The sequence below is a fragment of the Mytilus galloprovincialis genome, chromosome 1, assembly GCF_965363235.1.
Source record: "Mytilus galloprovincialis chromosome 1, xbMytGall1.hap1.1, whole genome shotgun sequence".
Classification (NCBI taxonomy): domain Eukaryota; kingdom Metazoa; phylum Mollusca; class Bivalvia; order Mytilida; family Mytilidae; genus Mytilus; species Mytilus galloprovincialis.
In genome coordinates, this window is record NC_134838.1 from 3,452,909 (window position 1) to 3,477,211 (window position 24,303).

A 24,303-nucleotide genomic window follows, 5' to 3' on the forward strand; every position below is an offset into this window, starting at 1 on the left:
GATATAGAATATGATATGATTGATAAGAAAAATTATGATGATAAATTACAGGTTTGATGACTCTTTAATTATGCATGGCTAATGAATGCTGATAAGTAGGTTTACTTTGTAGACAAACACAGCATTGGGCATGTTGGGTTAACTTGTGAAACGAGCATCGTTGCTCCAGTAACTATTAATTGTTTGTTGAATAATATATAACCAATTTTCTTTTTTTAAGTCCATAGATAACCTATACTGATAATTAAAATTCCTATCACTAAGTAAAAAATAAAGAACATAAAAAAATTAATATATGTTTTGCTTACATGTATATTTGGTCATTGAAGTTCGTCTTGGCTTTACATTCATATAGACTCTTATCCTTTTAAAACAGAATCTTTGCACATTGTACCTTTTTAATTTAAAATTAAGAAAATAAAATATATCCAAAACTTCTCTACTTCTTTTTTTATATATATAAAATATATTTTTTTTATATATATAAAATATATTTTTTTTATATATATAAAATATGTTTTTTTTATATATATAAAATATATGATAATAATTTAATCAAGTTTAATTAGTAAATATTCGTCTCGCACCCGTGTTTTCTTACCGCTGTAAGATAAGTGTAACTTATCCGTGTAAAACTTGATGAATCACCGCTATGGCTGGAAATGTACGGGCACCTGTTGTTTTTGTTATAAGTTCTTTAAACGAGCTCGCTGCAGTTGCAAGGAAATGTTTGCCTGCAGCCAATATCACTAATATTACTCCAGTACAACCAGGTTTGTTTGATAAATGGCGATTCAAAGTTTTTAAGGACAGCAGTGTAAAAAATCCGTATTGTTTGTTCCGGTTGCAAATATTTTCAAAGTATGGACATACTGGTCACACAACTATCCTTCAAAGAAAGAAAGTGAAAGCATTTTTGGGTGCATTAGCTTAACATTATTTTGTCCTCATTGATATATTATAAATTATATAATATTATTTAAAAATCTACACATTAATGGAGATATATTTTGCTTTTTGAGACTACCATCGACTTGATCAAACGTTACGGTTGTGAAAAACGGCCGCTATTTTAATTTTCTGCTCGGACACCTATCTTGAACGCAATTAAGGTAACACGATACCGAATGGCATATCTCCCGATTTCCAAAATTTTTGGCATACGTGTACTTTGAATCGTGTTACATCGGAATATGTAATAAAAAATGGGGGTCACCATTTTTGTTTTTTTGTAATTTTCATAGGAAAACGTCAATTTTGGCGACAATTTTACTTAGGTATATAGGGGAAATGCCTTTTTATCGGCTTACCTTTTTAGATTTTCGAGTTGATGGCTATTTTCTTATATACGGAGAAAAACAAAAAACTAACATAATATCCAGGATTGCATAGTGAATCCATACACGTATAGAAACTCATATGTCACCATCCTTGTTTTTGAAATAAATGGCTTCAAAGTTGATCGATAGGCCTTGAATTTGACAAAAACGTGTGACGTTATGATGTACAGAATATAACGTTATTCCTTCTCAGAGAAATGGAGAAAAAAATATGTGTCGGGATCTGAATGAGTATATTTTATTTTCATATCCCCTGTCGACTGCCGTAAAGTTCATAGTAATGCAATATAAAATTCTACTGAATCAAATATAATTTTATTTCGTCCTGCACATGGAATTTCACTCATATGAATTAATATTAATATCGTCTGACTTTCACATCAAATGAGCATATACTTGAAACTTACGTGAACAGGTTCCATGTGAATCTTATGATAATAGTTCATGCATAAATCACCGGAATTTTGTACACGCTAAATTCACGTAAAAATTTGAAATAAAATTATTTAAATAATATCAAAGTTCTAAAATTTGATTAAAACCATAAAAAATACCTTCAGATTTTTGTTAAGTTTACGTAAACTGAAACATTTCACGTGAGATTCATCCGAATTACTGATTTTTAACTCCATCATATTAGACAATGGTGGTATCATCACTGCATCCCGTGATGCAGAAATATAGTATTTAAAAAAAAAAAATGATTCATTTTACAGTTTTTTAATTGCTCGGTTTGATGGTTGTTTAACGTTCAGTGGCAAATAGTTTATGCATGTTCGTGACGATACAATACAATTTTGAAAACAGTTGTTTATAAAAGACTACATTTGATTCACCAGTCAAAAAAGATTAAACATTCTGTTATTTGTGAAAATTATGAGGAAAAATAATGATCCTGATAAAATACACATTCAAAAAATTAAAATATCAAAACTCCAAGAAAAATTCAAAACGAAAAAATCCCTTATCAAATGACGAAATCAAAAGCTGAAAAACATCAAAAGAATGATAAACAGCTGTCATATTCTTGATTTGGTACATACAATACATGTAGTAAGTATAGTGTAATCTGCGTGGTGTAAATGTGTTACTTGTTTGCTCAGCAAGTCGGACAAACCTTGCAAACTATTAACCCGAATAATTCAGTAGTTATATTCCGCTTACAACATTAAGTAAGTAGGAGAGATCGATTACGGGGAGGGACTGAATAATTCGGGTTAGCAAACTGTATTCAAACAAATTTCAACATTCTGTCATTTGTGAAAAATTATTTACATAACAAATCTTGAGATCATATATGCATTCTTTATATAAGTAAAACAACTGCGAAATTTAAAAGTTCCAGCTTGAAATTCATCCTGTATCAGATGTAAGCCGGAATCTGTACTCTGTGTGCCTCTGTATTTTATCAAAATGCCTAATCCAGCAACCTGTCATGTCTTTAAGGTGTTGATGTCGTTTAATTAATGCCCAGCTGTTGCTATCTTATAAATTGCATACTAGTATCACATATCTCCATTTATCATTCTATCAGCCAACTTTTGTACAAATAACATGTACATGTACACAATTATTTTTTTTTTATTTGTACTTGTACTTTTACAAATAAAGTCTCATGTTACCCCACTTCCATAATGAGCAAGTGGTAACGTAGACATTTAGTTTTGCGTAACTGTTCAATTTTGGTCTCTCGCTGTCTTCGTTTAAATTTGTCGAATTTTTTGAAAAAATTCGAGGCAATGATTTAAATTTTAACAACTAAAGTTCCAAGTGACGGGATTAATTGTAGGATTGATTGCTTTGATTATTGGATGGTTAACGTCCAGTGGAAAATATTTCATGCATGTTCAGGACGAGAACAAGTTAACAATAAATACAATAGGTAGGTTTTGCAATAGAGGCAGGGCATCCGCGATGATGGTCGGGAAAATTCTAACTGACGCTATACACGTATATATATATACTGGTATACTTGTTCTAAAAACTAATTTTAAGAAAGAAACTTTCCGGGCCTTTTCCGACGCCTAGTATGCGAGCAATATGGCCCTCAGAGCCCTAAAAGGTAACTTTGTTAATTTTCTTTCAATCGTTTCGTCTCCCAACTTGTACATGTACATTATTTCCAACTCAAAACTAAAAAAACACCGAATACCCATGCAAGCGTAAATTAACACAAATATAAAATCTAAATGATTTCAAGATCTAGCTTTTTTACAGTCTCTTGCCGTTTGAATAATAAAAAGTCAGTCGTTTGCATGTAAATTTCGAGAAAAAAATTATAACGGAATCAGGGAACACGGAACCGGTCTGACTACAGCCAGCCCCAACTATCAACTTGCGTTTGTAGACGCAAGTGGATACTCGGGCTGGCTTTATTCAGACTGTAACAGAACCTGAATTTTGTTATTTTATTTCTGCCGAATCAAGTGCCCATGTATTTCTCAGCCTTCGTTAACTTTCTAATGCTTCATTCCGATGTTGCTGTCAGTCCTGAGTAGACCTGGTTTATACGATTACAAAGCTGGCACTGTATTTTAAAATATTTCCAAAACTATTATCGAATTTACTCTGTACAGACCAATGAATTTCAGAGACTGTTTACACATGGAACACAGGAAAAGTTATTCGGTTAAATAACCACTTTTTTACATTCCATACAAACAAACTATTTTCTCTATGATTTTCAACGTTTGCTTGTATTGTGCTTTTCCCCCTAATTATATCCGTATTCTCATCCAAATAAATTTCAATTTTGTCCGAGCGGTGTTTTTGATGAACATTTAAAACGAATTAATAGTTGTAAAATTTCCCGTTTTTTTCACACATCATCCTAAGCTTGTCTATAAATTAGATTTCTACATTCAAAACAAAATTTCATGGGGATACGGCGTGAATCATGAATAAGTACTTATTGCAAAAATAAACCAAGGTTTACTTTTATAAATTGTTATTTGGATGGATAGTTGTCTCATTGGCACTCACAGCACATCTTCCTATATCTATACCAAGAATAAAAATAAAGTGATACAACTGTGTCTGTTATGTATAAGAAAATATATATAGATAAAGCGTGCAGATGCTTAAATATCAAAGAAACAGAATATTTAAAAAGTAAAGTAATAATTTTTAAAGATTAACAATGAGCAGAATGATTACGAGAAAACGATGAAACTATCTATGACAAATAACCGCTACGTATTGCATCAAAACTCTCGGCACTCTGCATCTAGGGAAAGTTACCGTTAAAAATGTCACACAAAACCCGCTGCATTGACTTATCCATATGTGTGAACGTTATTCGATAACGTCAGGAACGATAACTCATGGTAACGTCATTCGGTATCGTGTTACCTTAATAGCCTTTCAAGGCGTCATAGATATTTGGACTACCATCGGCTTACTGTGCCGCGGTGCATGATTACATTTTAACGATAACATCTGAAATAAAATAACAATGTTTTTAAGTTTTTTTTCCATGTATGATCATTTGTATGTATGCTTCTAATATTGGTTTATTAAACATTGTCTAGAAAATGTTCGTTAGGAACTCCGAACATGATAGTTGTTATCCAATCGTTTGGTGTCTTTGAGCTTTACGTTTTGCCATTTGATGATGGACGTTTCGTGTCACGACAGTTGAATTTTCCTCGGAGTTTGTTTTTTCCAATGCGATTTTACTTTTTTGCATATTGGAACATTCATATGCATACCAAACATTTTGAATTTCTCAAGTGGGCAAATGCTTTTCTTGAAAAAGAGAGGCATACGATACCAAAGTGACATTCGATGACAAACTAGACCTTGTAAGTATATTTCTAGAGAATACAGGATAAACAGATAGGGATGCACTAGACGTTGAGTTTGGTTTTCGGTGTAAGCCAATGCTTCGTGTTGAACGCCGTACTTTAACCTATAATTCTTAACTTTTATACATTGTGACTTGGATTCACATCTGCACTCATACCACATCTTCTTGTTTATATTAAGAATCAATCGATCCGATCAGCTTGTTGTTTTAATATCTTAATTTGATTCCTTTCTCTAGTTTTGATAGCATATAATTGTTGCACGGGTTATTTAACAGCGAGTATGAAATTATTCCTGCACAGGTCACCAGATGTTTAGTCTTCAAAGAACGGACATGAATATTTTAAAATTATGTGAAATGTCATTAAAGAACATAATGTAGTGATATTCTGAAAGGACCAACTTAAATGTGTATTCATAGATGCAAGGATGGGCTGTTTTGCTTTCATTTCTTTCTAGTCTAGCTGGTTGATAGCTTTTAGATTTTGTTAGAATTTTTTTTGGTTGATTTTCTCTTTTTGAGCCTTAGACATGTTAGAGTTCGATCGGTATTTTTTGTTTAAATGTCTTTTACTTATGGTCTTGATTTATCCTTCCATTATTATTTTCTTAGGAGAAATTTCAGATCAAGACGAGACTAATGTACTACAATCAGCTGAAGTATTATTTGCAGATTTACCATTTATATCTAAATACATCTATAAGGCAGAAAAGCTTAAATGGGCGCACAGTACATGGGCAGGTAAATATCAAATTGTTGTTTGGTATGAACATATGGATAACGAGATCTTCAATTTTAAGAAATTATTCTAGCTCAAGCTTCTCAGATTACAAATACGAAGACTGAAACGTCAAGATTGTATCGTTTAACAATGTAAACAAATATGTTAGTAAATGGATGTTATATTCCTATGATAGTGTATTGCTGGCTGAATTGCAGATATGATTGTTACATGCTATATATCCTTGCCAAAAAATCACTGCAATGACAGACGCTAAATTTTTTTTTTGTTAAGTTCACAATACAAAACAGAAAACCAGATTATCAATCGTCCAATATGACAGCGCCAGGCAAATTTTTAAAAGGCACCAACTGAACTGAACAACTGATAAAGTATGGACTTCTTGATATATTAATTGGCCTTCAAAACACTGGCATTGAAATATAATGTTGCATTTTCAGTTGTTGCCTTGGACAACTAAATTATAGGTAAAATGGTGACTATATGTATTTTTTTTAATTCAAGACCGGGACAGATGCATTTTCACTGAACACTTTCAGGACGGAGAAGGATATTGATAATAGATTGCGTTGTAATTACTTGTATAATAAACTATTTCATAAGGCTGGCTGTGGCAATGAACCGTATCTGAATAAATCTACCAGTACATGCATACATAAAACAAGACAATGAAAGACAAATGAACGCTCATGATGAAAACTATAACTGTGAACATATTTGTTTTCATCACAATTTTTTTTTTTTTTTGCAGGAGTAGACACAATTATGCGTCATATAGACATCGAAAAGGTAAATATATTTCTATTTTGATTTATTATTGTCGGACAGTGGATTTCCTAAATTTGGCTCAGAATAAGGTATACAGGACGACAACATTTCTTATTGATATAATTGCTGAATCTAGGGATACTTAATAACTGTCCATGGCTAAACAAATGTTTATAACACAATTCACTTTAATAAAGTCACGATCGTCTGGTTCAAATGAGTCACGTGGGCGATGTTCTTGTTACTGTGCTACCTTAGTACATCTGACGAGTACCACTAGTAGACTATAGATGTTATTGTCACTGTGCTACCTTAGTACATCTGACGTACCACTAGTAGACTATATAGATGTTATTGTATATTGATTTCGAACAGAACGTCTGTGAAAAGCATGACACGAAGTTAGATAAAGACAAGTAGAACATGAAACATTTAAAGTAAAACATGAAATATTTCTCATTGAAGACATTGTCCTGGTTGCTTATCGCGCAGTTCCTGACACTACATAAACCATAAGACCGTTTAAGTTTGCGTGATTCGTTTGTGATTGTTAAGACATATTGGCAGAAAACAGATTTCCACAGGGAGTACACGATATCTATTTTTATTACTGTACATACTCCCTTGTTTTACCAACTTGGAATGATGTTAACTTGTTACATGTTCAATCTGGTTTTGTAGTACTTAAACTTAATATGATCCTCATGTTTTTTGTCAATGTATTTGCCGTAGTTCGTTTATCAATAAATCTACCGTACTTTTATATTTTAACGTCCCAAAATATTATGTTGTTTCTATGGATGCGTTGCTTTGTTTTAGCCTCCTCAGGTTTTATTAAGTCAAGGAGGGACAGCTTTCACAGATTTGATGGCTGAATATGTTCTTGGCTATATCTTAGCAAAAGAGAAAAATATGTTTGGCATGTACGAAGATCAGAAAAACAAAGTTTGGAAACCGTAAGTTATGACAGTAGTTTGAACATTCGTTATTGTGCGAAATTCTATTAGTATTAATATAAATATCGATTAATTGACTCTTTTTGTGTTTCTAACGCAATCTGCCTTAAATTCTGTCGTAACTTCTGATAACAATAACAAAATCAGAGATCTATATGTGATTATAATGGTTCTTGTGAATAAAATTGAGAATGAAAATGGGAAATGTGGCAAAGAGACAACAAACAAACCAAAGGAATACTTCATTTGAACGAATTCTATTGTTGATATGCCTGGTTAGTCCTTCACTTTACTGGGTTGGCAAAACGAGTGGAACCGTTTGGATCAAAGATAGATTATAAAGTATAAATAAAGGCAACAGTAGTATACTGCTGTTCAATAAATGAATAACAACTGTATAAATGCAGTTCTGCCATTTGTTTTTCTAGCCCTCAAATATAACCAAATTGGCCTGTTAATTCATGTAAATGTTGTTTTTTTACAAAAATCTGATTCATCATAAAAATCGTTTCCGTACGGGTTTTATAAATTATGAATCTCGAGTAATATACTATGTTCAAACTCTTTGATGTCATTTTTTAGTAGCAACAAACAAAAGAACTATGTCAATTGGACATGCTTTGATACCATAACTGCCCTTGAAATTTTATTAGATTACGTTTTTGTTGGCTTAGTAGATTCCATATATCGTCAAGTTATCGGAATTCCAATGGGAACTTACTGTGCACCATTTATTGTGGACCTGTTTCTAAATTGTTACAATTTATGACTAAAATCAGCAAAGACCCATCGAAACAACATCTGATACAAAAATTTAACAATACGTTTAGAAATGTGGATGATATATTGGCTCTCAATAATAAAATTGAGAATTGAAATAGGGAATGTGACAAAGAGACAAAAATGACGACATCAGTATGTATACTAAAGCAAGGAGTAGGTCCAGTAAGGCCCTTTTTTGGCCCCAAAATAGAGCAGTTTTACAAAATTGTTAAAATGTAAACTTTTAGTTATTTATTGGAAAGTAGAATGCTTCTGCTACATGAATATTGGCTGTTTTTGCCAATACAATACACATATATCGGGTACTAGCACCATTAGTTGTGCTAAATTACTGAAATCTTCACAACTCTAGCATTGTAGTTAAATTTTAGACGGTTTTCGTGTAAAACGAAAGTGGCCGCATTCGTGTTCATCCCTAATATTGAAATGTAAGTTGTATTTGAGGATAATACATAACATATATAAAGGTTGAGTATGAACCCGGATGCGGCCACTTTCATTTTTAACAACGACCATCTGAGAAGTGACATTTTCCGGCATATTTGGTAGATTTTCCATATTTGAGCTTGAATCGGATCGCTTTAAATGACTAAATCAGTTAAAATCTTTCACATAAACTAATTGATTCAAATGAAATAGACAGTTAACTGTTTAAAAAGTGTTAAAAATCTTTCGTCAGATGAACCTGAAATTTGAGCTACCAAAATCGGTCCTTACCGACCTACTCCTTTATCCTGTTGAACAAACTTTAAATAAAGCTAATACTAATAATGAATTAGATTATAGCGAGAGAAATTTGTGTATTACTGAAAAATTATTACACCAGGGTTTTCATTATCACAAACTTGTCAAAACATTTACTAAATTTTATCATCGGTACAATTACATCATTCGTAAATATAATTCAACATGCAGACATTTTATACGTTCAGGTATTTCACATTCAATTTTGTATGGTAATATTCTTTACAAAGCACAAACATGTCTGCATTCACCTCAAAGGCTATCAAAACCTTTAAACATACTTATTAAGAAGAGATATAGTTACGATAGCGGTCATTAAAGATTGCATATTTTGGCTTTGATATTGATTCACTTGTAGGGTCTTTGCATCGGAAATAACACATTTATTCCAAAACCAGTTGTTGGCATGATACGGGTTATGTTCTCCTCATATATCTAATGATGGTATAATACTAAACTCCGGGAGGAATTTTACTTGATATTCATATAATGAAGACATAATCTTTCAATTAGTTTATTTGAGGTCTGGAGCTGGCATGCCAGTAACTGCTAGTAGTCCTTTGTTAATTTATGTATCGTTGTCATTTTGTTACCTATTCTGACAACGGACTCGAACTTCTTTTAAACAAACTGACTTTTACTGTGTGTAATTGCTGTCTTTGTTTGTCTACATTGACTAGAGGTATAGGGTAGGGTTGAGATATAAAAAAAACATGTTTAACCCCGCTGCATTTTTGCGCCTGTCCCAAGTCAGGAGCCTCTGGCCTTTGCTAGTCTTGTATGATTTTTAATTTTAGTTTATTGTGTATATTTTGAAGTTTAGTATGACGTCCATTATCACTGAACCTGTATACGTTTTTGTTTAGGGGTCAACTGAAGAACGCCTCCGGGTGCGGGAGTTTTTTCGCTGCATTGAAAACCAATTGGTGGCCTTCAGCTGTTGTCTGCACTTTGGTCGGGTTGTTGTCTCTTTGACACATTCCCCATTTCCATTTTATATAGTACCACATTTTAATAAAGCATCTTTTAGTTCGTAACGTTAATTCACAATAATTCGCCATACTTTACAGACCGGTTGATTCTTTCCATTGGTAAATGCAATAGACGAATATTTGTAAAGTAACGTTTAGTTTTTTTTTTGTCATAGGATTCATTCATTAAGGTGCTGAACATTTGAAGATTATTAGCTTGGCAAGTGTCATTTATCCGACTAAAAGATTGTTTTATTTATTGTTAAAGAATTAAATTCATAATTTCTAGACAAAAACGAAACGTTTTATATATATAACCTTAAACATGTTGAGTAAAGTTAAGATATATTAAAACAAATGCTTTTGTATTTTGTTGACATCTAATCAATATTATACGAAACAAAAATATGTTATTTTTGTTCTGTAGGGAGGAATATAAGAATCCAAGACTTCTCTCAAACCTAAGACTCGGTATCCTTGGCGCAGGACAAATCGGTACCAGAAGTAAGTACTCCTTTGTCATGCACTTTAAGTGTTGTACTCAACTTAAAATTTATGCATTTAATTCATTCCATATCACGTTGTGAATAAAGAAGATATACTTGTTGGAAGGTTTAGTTTTCATTCGAAATGTAGAGTTTTAAATTTTATAACATACGTAATTAATGCATATATTATGTTGTCTTACATACATTATACCAAAAGTACGTTTTTACTACGGATACTGAATAATTATAGTTTTATGTTTTTTCCGGCAATGTTATGAATTATTAATGACTATGCATACATCTCTGCTCTTAACCTTGATAAAGTTGGAACATTCTGTAAAACAGTTGGAATGGAAGTCTGGGGAATGACAAGGGAAGCGAAAAATAATCCAGATTTACCTTTAGATGTTTACAAGTACGTTGTATATATATATATATATATACCTTTGAAATACTAATGAAATAATATCTGACTTATAAAAGATACTATGAAAGAAAATATCTGATGATTTTGTAATTTTAACATAATGCATTTCATCATTTTTAATTTCAAATTGTGCCTCAGTACAGTTGCAAATCCAGAATAGTAAGGGGTACAAAGGCAACATAAGGAGTGTAACTTGTAAACAGTATATGCATTAACCATATATGTTGGGAGTGGCGACTTAATTCTTACCTGTTGTATATAGATTTATGATTATTGATGACTTAAGAGTTACAAAGGAACATGAAGAATAGGTTTTTGGAAATCTAACTATTTTTACTTATTAGACACAAATAATATATACTATATATCAAAGTTGTTTGTTTAATCTGAAAATATAACATTTTTTGCAGAACCACCAAGGACCTCCCTGAAATTTTACAGAGCTGTGACTATATATGTAGTGTATTGCCAACAACTCCTGATACCAAAGATCTTCTATCAGGGGATATTCTCAAGCATTGTATGGAAAAGGTTAACAAGATTTATTCTGCTTCAGTGGCATTAACATTATATTGTATAATAGCGCCCCTGAATTTCACTTTTTTTTGTACAAACTCCATGAGTTATTGGTTCTCATACAACATCTTCGTATTAACATGTAGAGTCAAATTTTGAAACACATACATTAGATTTAATTGTTATAATATAACAAGCCACATTTTACATAAATTCAGTTCAACATTGAAAAAAGAAAAATCACAAAAAAGACTTCAACTGTTGGGAAAATTAAAAACGGAAATTCCCTAATCAAATGGCAAAATCAAATGCTGAAACACATCAAGCGAATGAATAACAAATGTCGTATTCCTGACTTGGTACAGACATTTTCTAATGAAGAAAATGGTGGACTAAACCTGGTTTTCTAGCTAGCTAACATCAACATTGTGTTATAATCTTAATCACTATAAAAACAAAAAAAATTGAAACATATAAGCATAAGAAGGCATATATACAAAGCACATTAGCAACAGAGGTACTGCATCAGTTTTCGTTGTCTCTAATCTGTCGTTGTTGCTATTGTTTTAATGTTCCCCACTTGGTGCTTTGTAGAGGTCAGTATTTATAAATGTTGGAAGAGGAACTGTTATTAATGAGGATAGTTTGGTCACTGCTTTAAGGTAATTACTTACAAAGGTAAATTGGCAGAGAAAATTATCTTTTCTTAGACGATTTAGTATGAATAATGTATAAACGAAATTATTGAGACTATATATACAAAGAGTCTGTGTCGCTCATTAAGATCTGTGTTCATCGTCAGTAATGTACATCTCCAACATTGAAAACTAGAATAGAATTAATAACAGAAATATTTTCTTTTATTCTTTTTTTTTCATCGCTGATCATTTTTAGACCGACTTGCCTAAAGGGCCAAGTGAGCTTTTTTATAAGTTTTATTTTTTAAAATCTTCTCTAAAATTACCAAGCCTAATTTGACTAAATTTGGCCACAATCACCATTAGATTATCTACTTTAAAAGACGTGTCCAAAAAACCAGTAATTTCAGAGACGAAAATGTTTGTAAAAGTTAACGGATGACGACGACGGACAATAAACAATAGACGCCAAGTGATGGGAAAACTCACACTGGCCCTATGTGTTGGTGAGTTAAAATAACTAATTAAGGGACTTAGCTACTAAGGAAAATACAATTTTGAAGATGATTTTCTTAGGGAAACATATGCTGTTCTTTGAAGATATTAAAGAGTTGATAGCAACAGAACATTTAGCGGATTTTCTATGTATTTTGTTATCTTATAGTTCGTTTCTATGTATGCAGGCCCGTAGCCAGGAATTTCCAGGGGGGGGTTCGTTGGACTCATGAACTCGACTTTAACAGTCACAATTTGAACAAAACGTTGACTTTAACAGTGCTTACTTGATTTCAAGGGGGGGTTCGTCCGAACCCCCCCTGGCTACGGGTATGGTATGTATGTTGTTTGCTTTTTGTTGCACTTCAGTGTTCTGTTGTTTCGTTGTTTTCCTCTTATATGAACTTATAGATGATGTGTTTCTCTTGTTTTTAGTTTGTAACCTGGATTTCGATTTATGACCTTTGAACAACGGTATACTATTGTTGCCTTTATTCGAACATAACTATCTATATAGAAGACATACTAAAAATGTAATAATTCCAAATGCACGTAAGCTTAAATGATATACATGTATGTATGTTATTTTGAAGGAATGAATGGATTGGCGGTGCTGTTCTAGACGTTTTTAACACAGAACCATTATCAGTTGACAGTCCTTTGTGGTCATTCCCTAACGTGATTATTACACCACATATATCAGGACCTTGTCAGACTCAACTAGTGAGTACTACATTGACATTTCAGAAATGATAACCGCTTATATCTAACTGTTTAGTAACTTTAGTTTTATATTGGCCTGACATATAAAAAATTAATACGATGTTCTTATGATTCACCGCTTATAAATTGTTAAATTCATTAGAAATAATAACATCTTTCTACACCTGACAAAAGATTGCCTTAGCAACATATACACACTTGATTTATTTTGTGTTTTTCGTCAAAATAACCAATAACAAGTTACAAATATACGATGCAGAAACCTGGTCTGCATTTTTCACTATTTGGTATATATTTTAAATACACCAAGGATAACATAATGATTGGATTCAACAGAACACTGTACAAGTTCGTTTCAGAAAACTTTGCTATCTACTTAAGGACTAAAGAGTTGGTGTGATATATATTTATCCTCTATGTTACGTCATTTCACTACAAAATATAATTAATACCAGGGCCTATCTGGAAATGAAAAAAACCTTATGCTAGATATTCTTGGCTTAATGAGAAAACAAAATTGATGCTGATTTAACACTGGTATTGATATGTTGTAGGTCGTCCAGACTTTTGTTGAAAATTACATGAAATTTGTCGGTAATGAAAAACTTGGTGGTCTCGTGAACTGGAGTGGAGGTTACTGACTTAATTTCGCTATACTTGGTGTGTTCAAAAGACAGGAAAATAAAACTTGGATGATTACAATATAAATGTGATTAGAATTAATTAAATTTACTTTTACAAAAAACATGATTTAAATTTGCATTAGTTTTCAATATATGCAATATAAATTGAGTTAATATAGATGGCTGATGTCTCTAATGAACGCATTATGCTCAACAGTTTGGTGTTTATGGGCAGGTTGCATGCGCTGACGTCACAGGCACTCGTCCCAGAAAAAAGTCCTATAAAGGTACATAGGTTGTTTTTTCTAGACGAGTGTCTGTGGCTGACGTCCCTGCCTAACGGTTTGTATATTGATTAACAAAAGATATTCTATTACATATCGGTTCGCAACACTTTCTGTTTGTCATTTCAAAGTCACAACAATACCTTAAACAAGGAACAAAAGCTAATAGCATATTCAAGAAAGGCTGTCACGGGTTCAATGAATTGTGAACTTTCCATTCCATAGCAGTAACATTCCAGCAGCGCCTGCTTACGGAGTATTATCTCCCGATTGTTACGATATTCCCGCTCTTTTATTTCCTATCGTGATTTCCTTGATAGAGACTTTCTGCTCACAAGGAGGCTATTAAACCAAGAGTTCCAAATTGTGAAGTTGAAATCATCTCTTCATAATTTACTGGCGCCATCACGAGTTGGTTAACCGTTATGTAATATCCGTTTCACAGATGATATCGGATATTTTTCTTACGTCGTAAGCACAATCCCCTTTCCTTTTCATGAATGTGACCTACCGAATTGAACTATTTACCGAGTTTGTAGTAACATGAGCAACACGACGGGTGTCACATGTGGAGCCTGATCTACTTACCCTTCCGGAGCACCTGAGATCACTCCCAGTTTTTGATGGGGATCGTGTTACTCAGTCTTAGATTTCTATGTTTTTTCTTGTGTACTATCATTTGTCTGTCTTTTTCATTTTTAGCCATGTCGTTTTCAGCTTATTTTCGATTTATGAGTTTGACTGTTCCTCTGGTATCTTTCGTCCCTCTTTTAACATGGCTTTTTTGCATGTATTTACGTACAATCGTTACGCCAAATGATCACAACTCTTGGCCAACATTCTCGTATGATGGAAAATTCAAACACACTTTTGTAAAGACAAAACACAATCATTTCATTCCATGACATTTTACACATTTCAAGGAACTTAGAATTAATGTTACATAAAGACACATCTACATCTCATTTTAAAAACTGACCCAAAAAGGAGATTAGAAATAAAGATACAATTAATATATGTGATAAACACGAGGATTTGAACTTTTGTTGTTGTAAACTTTTTATAATAACAGACAATTCCCAAGTATATTGCTAATCAGTGGCGGATCCAGAACTTTTCCTAAAAGGGGGGGGGGGGCGCTGATTGACCTAAGGGGGACCCGCTCCAGTCATGCTTCAATGATTCCTTATATAATCAACCAAGGGCCCCCTTGGATCCGCCTATGCTAATGCGTATCTCAATTGATACGAGTTAATATATCATTATGTCTTATGCAATTTAAAAGTTGCGAACATTTTAACAATGAAGTAGGGAAACAAAAATGGAGTCCCAATGTTTGATCTCGAAAAAAATAGAGAGATGAAAGATATCAAAGGGACATTCAAACTCATAAATCGTAAATAACTGACAACGTCATTGCAAAAACTGAAAAAGGCCGAAAGACATGCAACAGTGTATACAAAGGACATAATAAAAATCTAGTAAGACTGAGCAACACAAACCCCATCAAATATCGGCATACCAATGGATATCTCAACACTTTGGTGGGCGCAAGAAAGATAGAACCAAATATATAAATAGCAAGTACATAAGTATGATTAGAAACAAGAATGTATCCAAAGTACACGGATGCCCCACTCGCACTATCCTTTTCCATGTTCCATGGACCGTGAAATTGGGTAATTATCTAATTTGGCATTAAAATTAGAAAGATCATATCATAAGCAACAAGTGTACTAAGTTTCAAGTTGATTGGACTTCAGCTTCATCAAAAACTACCTTGACCAAAAACTTTAACCTGAAACTCCCACTTTCATTTTCTATGTTCAGTGGACCGTGAAATTGGGGTCAAAAGTCTAATTTGGCTTAAAAATTAGAAAGATCATCTCATAAGCAACAAGTGTACTAAGTTTCAAGTTGATTGGACTTCAGCTTCATCAAAAACTACCTTGACCAAAAACTTTAACCTGGACGGACGAACGGAACCACAGACGGACGGACGGACGGACGAACGGAGCCACAGACCAGAAAACATAATGCCCCTCTACTATCGTAGGTGGGGCATAAAAATAAAAAAGTAGTATAACAAAAATACTAAACTCCAAGGAAATTTCAATTTGGAAATTCCCTTTTCGTTCATATATTCTGAACCAATTCGGATACTGTGGTGTTACTGAACATAATAAAAGAGAAGGTTAGAAATTCCCTCTTGAAGGATACCAAGGAGAGAACCTCAACTGCTATTGCTTGTAGAGTAACAAGCAGTCATTGTTCTTGAAAAAAAAAAACCGGTGTACTTTCAAAGCCATTGATATTGGTTGAGTATTGCCGAGAATTTCTTGTTATGTGCATATCTTGTTCATGCTTACATTGGTGTGCGGTAATTGTCGCATAGTATATCCAAAAGCATCAATAACCACTTTGTAAAAATAAGGTTAGTTGTAGTTTCTTCCTCCTTTTCCCGATGATTCCCAGTCAAGTTCTTCCAATATGCCACACACTCCACTGGTGCTCCTAACGGTTGTTTGGCATAACGAACATGACGCTGGACCATCGCAACTTTGTTTTCACCTGCTCTTTTTGCAGGCAGGGCTCTATACTGTTGCACATCAGTCTAAGTTAGTTTTGACCATTACAACAAAGGCGTGTCTTTGTTCTATTATAAGATTCAATCACTTGCGTTTTAGAAATCTTAGAATGCTGTTTGCCTCTTTTTGATACGCTGTAGGTGTGTTTTTTCCGGGACATGTCAATTTCGAAAGTACTAGTATTTGATAATCCCTGATCTTTCCAGCATTTGTCCCTAAAACGTGTGTGAGTGTTGTGTTGGTGATCGGCGTGTTTTGGTGAGTTATACACTGCTTTTCTGTCTGTGAAAGTCCATGTCACAACAATAATTACATTCTGTAAGTTTGAAAAGATCTTCTTGTAGTACAATACTATCAGCAAGTGATGTTTTTGTTCTGTATACTATGCCATTTTCTGCAAAGAATCGTGTGCTAGTCATTTGCATAGCATGTCTTTGTTGTACATTGTATGTTTACATATGTTTGGCTAGCCTCCTGTGTTCCAATTATTATCACCTAAGAGCAGTAGGTCCGTTTGTGTTTCTCGCTCAATTTTGTCAATATAAACGTTACTATAAAACAATTGGTATACAAGTGGGAGATTTAGCTAGCTATAATACCAGGTTGTACCTACCTTTTTCTTCGGAAGATGCATGTATCAAATCAAGAAAATGGCAATTGCTTTTCACTTGATCCCTTGGTGGATAGCTCTTGATCTTGTCGATTAAATAGACTTACGTTTTGGAAATACCTTTGATTTCGGTATTTTTTTTATGAATTATGTTGCCGTTTATGTCGTTGATAAAATACAAGAAATCGTAACGGTCCGAGTATAGAAATTTTTGTTACACTTCATTGTTTCTGTTGTTCTGCAGTTTACCTTGTATAGTTAATGTGTTTCCCTCGGTTTTAGTTTGCTACCCGGATTTGTTTTCTCTCAGTCGATTTGTGACTTGAATAGTGATATGTTACTGTTGCCTTTATAGTTTAGTTTCTTCGGGGACTCCACTGACCACAGTAAAATTCTCTGATGAATCTCCCTTGACGATGAAAAAGGGACGAAAGATACCAGAGGGACAGTCAAACTCATAGATTGAAAATAAACTGACAACGCCATGGTTAAAAATAAAAAGACAAATAGACAAATATTAGCACAGAATACACAACATAGAAAACCAAAGACTCCGCAACACGAACCCCACTAAAAACGGAAGGCTATCTCAGGTGCTCCGGAAGGGTAAGCAGATCCTGTTCGACATGTGGCACCCGTCTTGTTGCTCATGTTATTACAAATCCGGTAAATAGTCTACTTCGGTAGGTCACATTCGTTAAATGGGAAGGGTATTGTTGTTAGGACATAAAGAACATAAGGGTGTTGTAGTTACGACATAAGAATGACTTGTTTGGTACGATCAATTAGGAATAAAGCCTAGTATATCTGTTCCGGACCATATGAGTATACGCGTATGGTCATGCCCATATGGGTATATACTCATATGGTCGGGGTAATTAACACTCTGTTACGGTTTACTTTTAATACTTCTAAACTCTTCATATGGTATGATCGTTCATTAAAAAGACGCTTTCATACATGATCATATAGGTAATTTTATTATCATATTATAATAAAAAGATAAGCTAAATAAAAATAAGAAGTTTTACATAGTTAATTTTACTTAACAGTCAATTTTATAGTAAACACATTTTATATACGTACCGAGGGTCATTACCGATTTGTTATTACGAGTGAAAAGTAAAATCACAAAAATACTGAACTCAGAGGAAAATCAATTCGGAAAGTCCATAATCACATGGCAAAATCAAATAACAAAACGCATCAAAAACGAATGGACAAGAACTGTCATATTCCTGACTTGGTACAGGCATTTTCAAATGTAGAAAATGGTGGATTGAACCTGGTTTTATAGCTAGCTAAACCTCTCACTTGTATGACAGTCGTATCACATTCAATTATATTGTCACCGATGCTTGAACAAAACAAACAGACACAATAGTCAAAAATGTCAAAAATAGCGGTACAGCAGTCAACATTGTGTTATCATATTAATCACTATAAAAACAACAAATGTAACGAAGAAGCACACATCAAATTAACATCCTCATTTTGATTATATTATACGATTTTATTTGTCTATGTAAAATGCACCCATCAAGGAAGGAGGGTTTTGAGTACTAGTGTAAAATTGCGCGTTTGAAATTCGCACAGGTAGACATGAAATAATTTTGTCGTTCAACGTATGACAAGATGCATAAATACAGTCACGCAAAACAGATATAACAAAAACTGACTAAACAGTATAAAGTAATAATAAATAAAATAATAGTGTGGTTCAAAGTATGACGAGATACATGAGTACAGAGTCAAGTCAAATGTATATCACAAAAAATGGGTCAACAGTAAAAGTACTATTAATAAATAAAATAATTTTGTCATTCAAAGTATGACAAGATACATAGGTACAGAGTCACATCATAAAATAATTTTGTCGTTCAAAGTATGATGGGATACATAAGCACAGAGTTAAGTCAAAAAGGATATCTAAAAAACAGACCTAACAGTAAAAGTAATATTAATAAAGACAAATAAAAGAATAATATAACACGTTATTAAGATGATAAACAACGTCAGTATGCAAAATCTATACTTCAAGACCATCGTGTATTATTTGTGAAGTTGATACGGAATATTTATCAACAAGTTCTGGGTACCTTCCAATGAACTTTTTTAGAAAAAGGACGAGACGTTCTTTGACATACCCCTGGTTCATCAACTTTCTGCTAAGACATTGGTGACGTTTTACAAAGTCTGAGTAGGAGCTGCAAGCTCTTGAATACCGAATAAGTTGGGAAATGTATATTCCATATGCAGGTGAAGTTGGTATATTGCTACTAAGGTGGGGGAAATTGATAATTTCAAAATCAAAATCGTCTCGTTTGTCATAGATTCTGGTACTAAGATGACTGTGTATGTCAAATTCGAGGTATAAGTCTAAAAATGAGGCGGAGGAAGCCGTGTCTGTTGTCTCTTTAATTTCTAGTTCTGGTGGATATATTAATGGAACCCAATCAGAAAAGTTCGGATTGTTAATGGAAAGAACATCATCAATATATCTGAAAGTGAAATTAAATAACCTGGCTTCTTTGATCTTCTTGTTTTTAACAAGTGTCTGAAGGAACTCCGATTCATATGAAAATAAGAAGTGGTCAGCAAGGAGAGGCGCGCAGTTCGTACCCATAGGAATGCCGACAATTTCTTGAAAAAGTCTACCTCCAAACTCAACAAATATGTTGTCGATAAGAAACTCCAGCATACTGACCACTTGTTCTTATGTGTAGCATGTTTTACCTTTTTGTTTGTCACTATTAACGAAATATGCCTTATGAAATCCCAAAGTAATAAATTTATAGCGTATGCTACCATTTTTATGTTGAAAGGCATTGTGGATTATTTCTTTTAGGCGATTTTTCAATTTCACATGGGGAATGGTGGTATACAGGGTTGAAAAATCAAAAGTTTAATAACTTCAGAAAAAGACCGAGATTTAAAATTGTCTAGAAGTTCTTTAGAATTTTTAAGAATCCACATATGGTTAATACCACTACGCGAGTAAACAGTTTCACAGTATTTCTGAAGACCCTCTTTCACTGCGGATAGAATTTTAGTCAATCTAATGGACAATTCTGTAGTGCAATATGAAGATGAGCCAGCAATATACCGTTGTTTGTACGGAATTTTATGAAGTTTTGGTATCCAATACAAACAAGGTATTAAAGTCCTCCGATTTGGTGTTCAATGTAATGTTTATTGAAGCCATGAAGGACTTATGATTTGCTAAAATCTCATCCTTGTCAAATGATATGTCTTTGTATGTAGGATTACCTGAGTGCTCCTTTATACCCAATTCTTTTACAAGACATTCGTAGTAATACGATTTACATACAAAGACAATATTATTTGAAGCTTTGTCCGCAGGAACAACAACATATTTATCATGAAGAGATGATAGACATTTCGTGGCCTCTTTGTCTCTGAAAACGGACTTTGGTCGATCGTTCACACAGTTTTTCAACTTGTGAATGCGACGTTTTATCAGAGACCTGATAGTTTTAACCCATTCTGACAAAGTGTCCAGTTCAACATCTTCTCGCTTAGCCCATGCTCTGGCGTAGTCCTCAATGGAATCCATAATTATTTTGAAGTTATGGTTCCAATTGATGTGTTGGGGTTCTCTAAACTTAGGACCATGAGAAATCACCTTTCGGAGATTTTCATGTTGAATTATGTTTAGATCTCCAGTTATAACATGACCAGAGGGGCTGTAATTATAAGGCGAGTGGGAACATTCACATGTCGGAGGGTTTTTTAAGTATTGTTCTAAGTCAAGGTCCTGCAATGCTTGTTTGTAGCTAAATATTTTAGGTGCAATGGTTTTAGTGTAACTGTAGGATACAATAGGAACAGATTGATTTTGAAAATAAATAGGAATTTTAGATGTTACTTCCTTGTGATGTAGATCGTTGCCGATATTGATTGCATCAATTCCTCTATTGGCAAAATCAACAGGAAGGAATTTCCTCTTTTCCTCATGTAAAGGTTCCGATCTTACTGGTTTGACAGGCGCGTAGCTACGTTTACGTCAAAACGCCCGGGCGTACACTTGAATTTTGGTAAAAAAAAATAATCTTAATAAATTAAAATGATCTGATTTTAAAGCACACCAGTCTTGTAAATCTTTCTCTAATAGCTTGCAATTGCGAATAAAAGTGACGAAATTTACTTTTTATCAAATGGAACCCATTATATATTTCTTCATTTTCTGTCAGTCAAGGTCTGAATCTACTGGGAATTCTTCTTACTTTTCTTTTGTTTAAAGCAATGTATAATAATCTGAGATTTGATATGTGCTTTGAATTTAAGACGAGCCTGTGGCATTTATGACGCGTAGAAAAGAAAAAGTGAATCTTTATTTTGTTGGCGGCGTCAACGTTTAGGTTCAATATGTGGTTAAATTGTTTTTAATATCAACAATTTTGTCAAACCTTCATGAAATTTTACGAAAGTTGGCCGACGTTTTTTTATTCTCAAAAGAGTACTCAGAGCATAATGATGAGTTCATGTTCTTAATTTCCCCGTATTTAACTAAAATGGAATTTGCAGTTAACAAGTTGATATACAGTCTGTGGTTAAAGTTTGTTACACTTCAATTACTTAATCAAACCTCCATCAAATTTTATGAAACATTGGCAAAAGCTTTTTTGTGATTTATGTCTAAAGCAACATTTTGAGGGTATTTTTTTTCATTTTTCAATTGACATACGGACTTATATTTTAGCAATTAACAGAGCCTTTTTCATAATGCACATAAACATCTATGCAAATTAATCATTTCATATCCATTAACGAAATTTTCATAAAAAGGGGTTTTGGTCGAGTTATTGCGTTACCACGCGGGTCCTTTTAAACATATTTCAAAGTAACTGGTTTGGATATTTTCTCTTAACACAATGACCAATAGATTCCAGATCAACACAATGAATACATTAAACATACAAGATTTAAAAAATAGTCTCTAAAGTATGTTCAACTCGCTACATGTATTGATAAGTTTTTAATGACAGAAATGGGTCTCCCCCTCCTCGAACCGACCGTGTTATCATCTGGATCCGATTGGGACTCTTAAAGTGAAACCCCTCGCCGTGGTTATGGCGTACACTTGAAAATTACCGATCTACGCCACTGTTTGAAAAGACGGAAAAGAGCTACATCACAAATAATACTGACTAGTCTGTATATTGCAGAAAATGTATTGGTGCCTCCTTTGTCAAATGCATAATCTCTCAAACGTTTTAGAAAATTAACTGGCAGTGAAACTGAAGAGAATAGTTCTTATGTAATGTAACCCTAGTGGATGATGAAGATGTGAAAACAGGTCATCAAAGCTCCCAGAGGGTGATGTAGATTTGGAAGACTTTTTTTTACATTAGGCCGATGGTAATGTTTTTGCCTTACGACTACGTTGTTGTCGTAAGGTAGTATTAAATAAACTCATTACATTAACATCACTGCAGGCAGGACTTATTTATATAATAGAGAACAATGGACAAAGACCACAGAATGGACACAAAAAATGGAATGAAATAATATGATAAAAATAGAGAATAATATATGTAAACTACAACCTAAAGACAAAAATGTATATTTCGTTCTTATTAGACAAATAATGATGCCTGTCATAAACATGAATGAGGGTCTGGTTTGGGTGTTGATACAACAGAAAATAATGGACATAGACGACAGAATGGACAACAGATGAATAAAAAATAAAGAAATTGAGAATATTGAGTTGCTAGGATTTAAAGAATAGAGAATAATGGGGTAAAATATAACGATAATATAGATAGAGCAGGAGCAACATTACTTTTCTATTTGAATTTATTGTCAAAAAGAAATAATTGTTGTCTCGAGCAGCAACATATATATTATATTCCCAGCTTTGACTTTGCGCCTCTTTTATCTTGTATTGTTTTGCAAATCAATATTTTATTTACTATAAAAAAGACAAAAAATATAAAAGTGTATTCAAAATTTACAAACCATTTAAATTATATATTCCCGCAATCTTACATAAATAATGTCTATCTGTTATTTATCCTTATTTATGTTATTTATAATTAATAAAGTTACATCATGGTATTAATTTTCAATTTAAATTCCGTTAATGAACAAAGGGAAGCAAGTTTAGTTGTTTTACATAGGAGTAACATTGGCAGGTTAATGGTAAAAAATGGTGATCTAGACCTCGTCATCGAGCATATCCCCTATGGAATGCGGGTGTCAAAAGTGGGTGGCGATGCCGTAAAAATATATGGTTCCCTCCACTTCTCCTTGGGTTTTTGAATTGACTATAGTGTGTCACCCCTACTGCTTCTTTGGTTTTATGTGATTCGTTATGGATTCAAATTTAAATTGGTTGAACCATATAGTAATTGAGACAAGTGAATTGAGAATACATATATATACATAATTAAAAAACCAGAATCGAAACTGTTTTCTGCGTCTTCAATATTAAAACGTAGGTGAAAAAAATGTCAAAATAGGTGCAATTAATTAGTCTTTAGATGCAACTTAATTGGTTGACACCCGTTAATTGTTGTGTTGTTCTTTTGTACATTCTCAATTATATCTACTTTTTAATACAACAATATCACTAGAGCCGATTTTTTCATTCAGGCCTTGTGGTTTAATGGTAGACTGAAAATCCGGGAATCCTGCTCAGGTGTTCAGCTTAACGAGCCTCGGTAATCTGTAGAAGTTATTTATAAAACAAATCCCATCTGTACCATTCGTCCTATCCTCAGAAAGTTTTAACAAATATGTGAATAGAAGACCTGCCTAGTTCGTTGCATAT

At 33.3% G+C, this 24,303-nt stretch overlaps 1 protein-coding gene across 1 annotated transcript; it reads left to right on the top strand.

Moving 5' to 3' along the window:
- Positions 1 to 635: 635 nt before the first annotated feature.
- LOC143063195 (glyoxylate/hydroxypyruvate reductase A-like) lies at positions 636 to 14,149 on the top strand. Its single transcript, XM_076235184.1, has 10 exons — positions 636 to 773; positions 5,761 to 5,889; positions 6,642 to 6,679; positions 7,478 to 7,614; positions 10,540 to 10,616; positions 10,925 to 11,015; positions 11,438 to 11,558; positions 12,138 to 12,205; positions 13,270 to 13,399; positions 13,954 to 14,149. The coding sequence occupies exons 1-10, from the start codon at positions 653 to 655 to the stop codon at positions 14,038 to 14,040; spliced, it is 999 nt and encodes a 332-aa protein (XP_076091299.1). The 5' UTR covers positions 636 to 652; the 3' UTR covers positions 14,041 to 14,149.
- Positions 14,150 to 24,303: the final 10,154 nt, after the last annotated feature.